Source organism: Tenrec ecaudatus, chromosome 18, assembly GCF_050624435.1.
Source record: "Tenrec ecaudatus isolate mTenEca1 chromosome 18, mTenEca1.hap1, whole genome shotgun sequence".
Classification (NCBI taxonomy): Eukaryota; Metazoa; Chordata; class Mammalia; order Afrosoricida; family Tenrecidae; genus Tenrec; species Tenrec ecaudatus.
In genome coordinates, this window is record NC_134547.1 from 73,680,566 (window position 1) to 73,686,565 (window position 6,000).

Below are 6,000 nucleotides of genomic sequence, written 5' to 3' on the forward strand. Positions count from 1 at the left end.
AGACTTTCAAAGAGATCAGATACATAATTTTAAAATTAAGAGTTTCCTATAGAAAGAGCCCTCTTGGCACTTTGGACTATTCACTGAACTGCTACCTAAAAAACCAAAAACCTGTCATTGAGTCAATGCCGATTCATAAGGACCTTTTAGGACAGAGTAGAACTGGCCTTGCTGACTTTCCAAGATTATAACTGTTTATGGGAACGGGCAGCCCCGTCTTTCTCCTAAGGAGAGACTGGTGACTTTGAGGACTGGTGACTTTGAGGATCACAGCCTAATGAGCAACCACTACACCACCAGGATTCCTCTCCTAAGCACAAGGTTAATAGTTCAAATCCACCAGCTGCTCCTCGAGCGAAAGACGAGGCTGCCTACTCCCATCAAGATTTAAAGTCTCGGAAACTCAAAGGGTAAGTTCTTTCCTCTCCTATACGGTCGCTCAGAGCAGGGATTGACTGGATGGCAGTGAGAATTTACTATACTGCCCTGGAGAATAGTAATATACCTAACAGTAAGACCTGTGAAGGTTGAGCACCATACTTTTACAATGTATTCCATTCGAACACTAGTGATGACAGGGGAATATACCTGGCCATTTAGAGGATCCCTTTCCCAACCAGAGTAGCAGAGACTGCACCTTCCTCTGTACCCCACCCTCACTATGTAACCCATACACTGTTTGGTAGCTTTCCTGCCACTGGATAGAGTATGCCAGCTCCCCCCAAATCAACAGAAGAGTGGTTGAAAACTCTTTGATGCTTACGGTACCAGGTAACCAAACCTGACTCACTGCCATGAGCCAATCAGGACTCCGAGCAACCCAACGGGACAGACTAGAACAGCCTGTGTAAATTTCTGAGACTATTAAATCTTTCAGGGAGTAGAAAACTTCAGCGGCTGGGGGTTTCGAAGTACTGATCTAGCAGTTAGCAACCCAATGCTTAACCCACTATTCTGACAGGGCTCCAGATAGGTAGGGAAAGGCTGGGCAAATCACTAACTAGTGGGGGAAGGCATTACAAAGATCAAACTATTTTTTAACCTTGTGGTGCCATGTCAATGTTTAGATATAACATGATAATAGTGAAGTTTTTCTAAATGTCCATCCCACCCTTGATCCACAACAAAAAAAGAATACAGGGATGGTCACTACACAAACAGGCCTTGAAAACATTACCGTCAGTGAAAGAAGCCACAAAAGGCCTCATACCATGATTCCTAGGTGCAAAGTGTCAACCACAGGGAAATGTATCCGGACTAGAGCTTCTAGGGCTCGGGAGGTTGGGGGAAAACAGGGACTGAACCCTAACAGGCACGGAGGCGATGACATTGTTCTACAACGGATGCTGACACTGGTTTCAAATACAAGGGGCCGTGAAAAGTTAGTAGAAACCTCTATTTAGAGGTAATGTCTTTCTCCACCAACTCTTGAAGCCACTTCAATTACTAAAACATCAGTGAATTGTGTTGTTGTGTTTCGGTGCCACTGACCCAGTTCTAGCCCATAGTACCCCATGTACCGCAGAGCCAGACACTCCCCGGTCCCGTGCCGTCCTGGTCTGAAGCACGCACGCACGCACACACACACCACACTTCTCACCGAGTCGGAGACACCAGCTCATGTTTACCTGCATTTTCCACAATTCTTGGCAGAAGGAAAGACGGCAGAACATGCTGTTTGCCACTAAGTACTGAGTAATCTCTATCAAGGAAGACAGTTTCTTCTGAAAAACAGACATTTAAGAAAACATGTTTATTAAATAGTCAAGTACATAGAATACTGGTAATGAAACACTCCATTTTCTGAACAGGTACAGATTAGCTCCTGTGTCCCCTCTGTGCTAGCATATTACCCTTTGCTCGACATCGAGCAGCTCCGTAGGTCTGGGCGGCCCGATGGCCTGGCAAATCTCCCCAACGCCACAGGCAGCCATCCTGGCCGACAGGATTCCCACTGGAACCCCCAGTCTGGAGGCTTGATCCTGCAATGCAGAACCTAAAGCACAGAAGATGGCATTCTTTTTCTCCTAAAACATGCCGCTACGTGCTACAAAATTAAAACACAAGATTTGAAGCTAAACATGACTTATTTTAATGAGCAGTGCCAGTGGATGGTAGTGAATTTTGGTGGTCAAGAAAAAAATTCATGGTAGAAAGGTACAAAATAACACCAATTTCTAGCCAGTTATTTCCACAAGAGCCTTTATTTCTGCTTTTATTTACAAGGCACAGTTACCTTTTTATAGAAATAGGAATAAGCATGATTTATTCATAAGCCAATGTCTTGCCAAATTAAAGGGTCTATTTATATTTCTGTGGTGAGGTCAAGAACTTCCTTAAGTGAAGAAGTCAAACCACCTAGCAGGGGAACAACTAAACCCACATGGAAGAAACACCTCAGCCTGTGAGATCACGAGGTGTTGATGGGAACAGGTAACAGTAGTTCGAAAACTGGGGAGGGAGGGAAGAAAAAGAGCTGATATCAAAGGCCTCAAGTAGAAAGACAATGTTTTGAAAATGATGATGACAACATATGTACAAGTTAGTTTGATATAAATGATTTATGGATTGTTATACTATCTGTAATAGCCCCCAATAAAATGACTGAGGGGAAAAAAAAAAAAGAACTTCCTTAAGTTCTTATTTCTTGATTCAAAAGCCCATACAAGAGTGTGATTGAGCTGAGCTTGGCTCCCTGCATAATTTGTGCAATACAAATAAAATTATGGTAATGAAAAGCCATTCACCAATGGCCTTTAGTAATCAGTTGTCAAGGTTGGCCTGCTACATAAATACAATTTATTACAAATCTACAACAAACTTGTTCATTAAATAATGCTTCTTTCAGACATGTCATTATGTGATAAAAAGAACTTCCCAGGGTCTTTCAGACACTTGGGTGGGGTGGAACACAAGCACCTGGAAACATATCCTGGTTCTGGTTCCTGCCTGCCCCTCCTCATATTGACAGTGTCCCTGAAATGAGGTGTACCTTTTTTTCACTGTTCCACGTGCTCTGGGCCCATCCTGAGTAAAAATATTTTTGACCAATAGGATCACAATGATTCAAAAACAACTCCAAATACATGTCTTAAAGTTCATGTCCACAGAAGTTATTGTTGGTGGTGTCAGCTACTGTGTACAGAGTATAACCACTCCACGGGGTTTGGAAGCAAATCACCAGGCCTTTCTTCCTAGGTTGCTCCAGGAGAATTTGAACCACCAGTTTTTGGCTAGCTATTGGTGCAGTGCTTCAACATCTATGCCAACCAGGGACTTCATACACACATCAGTAAAAAAAAAAAAATCATTATTTTTGGAGAATTTAACCTTCTAGATAAATCATGGTTGCTCTCTATAAAAAGCCCTCTCTAATCCCAAGTATCAGAATGACCCTGTAACTCACCTATAAATGCATTGGAAGGACTTGTGTGGCCCTCAGAACTGCCGCAGTCAATCAATTTACTGAGACACAATTTTTCACACCGAGGACCTTCTACCTAGAAAACAAAACACAAAGGGTTCCATTTTTAAAATTTTGTGTGAGCACATAAACACCACTTGCCTCCTGGGCTCACTCACTGCCATGGGGTAAGTTCTGACCCACAGCAATCCTGTTTAAGACAGTAGAGTTGCTGCATCGGGTGTTCAAATTGTTATCTTTACAGGAGCAGGCAGCCTCACCTTCCTCCCACGGAGTGGCTGGTGGTTTCAATCTGCTCATCTTTCTGTTAGCAGCTCAATGCAGAGCCCACTACCCACTCTTCATGGAAGACTTTAAAAAGTGAGACTTCCTAAAGCCTTTTGAGAAGTATGATTCACTTAGTTTTCCAATTAATTTTATCTCCAAAGTGATAAAGGCTCCATTTTTCTCACATAGTCAACACTCAAGAATCTCTTTTATAAAGAGTATGCCTTTGCTGGATTGTGAAAGCCCATGTGTATACGTCTGCCTTTAAAGGTTCTCCATACCTCAAGCAGGAGTTCATCCAGGTTTTGATGGCTTCTCAGTAGGTGCACTGCTGCTTCCTGTAACTTCTGTCCCCTCTCAGGATTCAATTTTTGCCTTTTAACCCTTCCCTCTAAGTGGGGGGTGGGTGTAAAAAAACAGTAAGAATTACAGCACTCCTTAAACACTCAAGTACTAGAGGTGGTGGCATCATGTAGCGCTGATACATCTGGCTTGTGGGATGTTTCCCAAGAAGGCAGAGCCTTAGTCTAACCTAAGCGTGGAACATTAAGGCGCAGAATGGTGGGGGCCGGGCAATTTCCTCCTGCAGTTCGTGGGGTGGCCGAGCCCACTCCAGGGTACCTGAGGGCACCTAACAAGGATGACTCAAAAAAGGTCAAGGCTGAAAGAGAAGGAAGAGTTGGGTCGCTGTCAGATGAGGAGGCTAAGGAGACCGGGTGGGTATCAGGCCAGGGAGCCTGAGCTGACTCAGGACTTGCAGCGGAGAAGGGGCGAGAGGAAGCGGGGATCCAAATGCGATCTCTGCGATCTCTGGCAACAGCTTAGATGGCAAGCGTTAGGCCATGCAGTCACCTGAGCTCACAGGCCGGATAAAGCTTAAATCTGCAACTTGCAGGCGAGGTCTGACGGACGGGCGTGGGCTCGGTTTGGGGTGGCTGCCACGAACGGGGCAGGGTCCAGAGGGCCGGCGCGAGCAGGGGGACGCCGGGCTGAGCGAGCAAGGTCCCGGCAGGCGGACGTTTGCATGGGAAGGATTCTCGGGGCCCAGGAGGTGCTGCCACGCGCTTGGCGGAAAAGTGCCGGGCCCACCTACCCAGCAGCTCCAGCCAAGACTTCCTAAAGGCTCGAGGGCCCGTGTCCCAGGCCGCCGCCTGCGCCCGCGAGGCCGACATGACAGCAGCAAGCACCACCAGACGCAGGAGCGCGCTGCCCGAGCCCGCGCTGTCCCCCCATTGGCCGCGGCCTGGCGCGCATGCCCATTGGCTGGGGCCGATCTGCCACGCCCCTCTGGGGCGGAGGCCTCTCGCCCGGCCCTCAAGGCAGCGGCGTCCGGCGGCCATCTTGGTAGTAGCAGGCGTGCGGTGTGTACCAACTGTAGTCCTGAGATCGGAGGTGGAGGTCATTATTCCAGAGGGCATCCCGTGAGGGAAAACGGGATTGTTTCCGTCAAGAATGACCCCGAGATGGTCTTGAGGACACGACCTGAAAAACCCAAGGGTACGCCGCTCCACAACTATTCTCACAGAAACAAGCCACCGCGCTCACTGCGCGCTTGTCCCAGAGGGATACCTCGGTCGGGGCTTGCCTTTCACGCCAGGTAACCCGCCTCTGCCTTCCCCAGAGCTAAGTTGTCGAGAGAAAACACACCTCTGCGAAAGAGTCCCTGCGTCCAGCCCCCACCACTGCGAACCCGCCTCCGGCCTGTGACATCTGTCCAGCGTCCAGGAACGGGCTTTGTCGGTGAAGAGGGATTTACTCCAGGTCACAGCAAATAACTGGCATAAGGTTGAGGCCCCTCAGTCGGACTGGAGCGCGGGCCCAGCCTTGGGCAGGAGGTCTGATGGAAGGGCAGAATCACCCCACACACACACACACCCGCACCCCCTCTGAAAGGGAGGGGAGGCCTTTCCGACTCTAAAACTGCCCCGCAGCAGATGCTACTCCGCCTTTTCCTCAAAATCAATTTGGACGCTCCCCACTGTGATAAGCTTGTCCCTGGATGGTGTAGGGGTGATGGCTTGCCTCCCCTACAGCCCAAGGAGCACTCCTTGGGAGTAGAGACGCCCTGAAGGGGCTTGGGTCTTGTGGGAGGACCCAGGACCTATGTGAGCTGGAGCTGAGTGTGACAGGGGTGATCATTTCCCCCCCCCCCCCCCCTATCTCACAAAGACAGCAGCCAGGTTGATTGAGAGCTAGAACAAAACCCTGGTGAGGCAAGGGCGTTGTTAAATTGGACTCCAACTAGCAAAGCATCCTCCCACTCCTGGCTGGGCCCCTGACATTACCGGAACACCGCCACCGCTGTGGCG

The 6,000-nt window shown here is 48.5% G+C and overlaps 1 protein-coding gene across 2 annotated transcripts in view; it reads right to left on the minus strand.

Annotated features, from left to right (window-relative positions):
- Positions 1 to 5,138, minus strand: part of FANCA (FA complementation group A) — a 28,922-nt gene extending 23,784 nt beyond the window's left edge. The window contains exons 1-5 of one of the 2 annotated variants that reach the window (XM_075536952.1): positions 4,785 to 5,138; positions 3,973 to 4,082; positions 3,407 to 3,500; positions 1,854 to 1,996; positions 1,629 to 1,724 (exon numbers count right to left, since the gene is read on the minus strand). In XM_075536952.1, the coding sequence (XP_075393067.1) occupies positions 1,629 to 1,724; positions 1,854 to 1,996; positions 3,407 to 3,500; positions 3,973 to 4,082; positions 4,785 to 5,109 (768 nt within the window). In that variant the 5' untranslated portion in view covers positions 5,110 to 5,138. The remainder of the gene's footprint in view (positions 1 to 1,628; positions 1,725 to 1,853; positions 1,997 to 3,406; positions 3,501 to 3,972; positions 4,083 to 4,784) is intronic. The other variant, XM_075536954.1, reaches the window with a different exon arrangement.
- Positions 5,139 to 6,000: the final 862 nt, after the last annotated feature.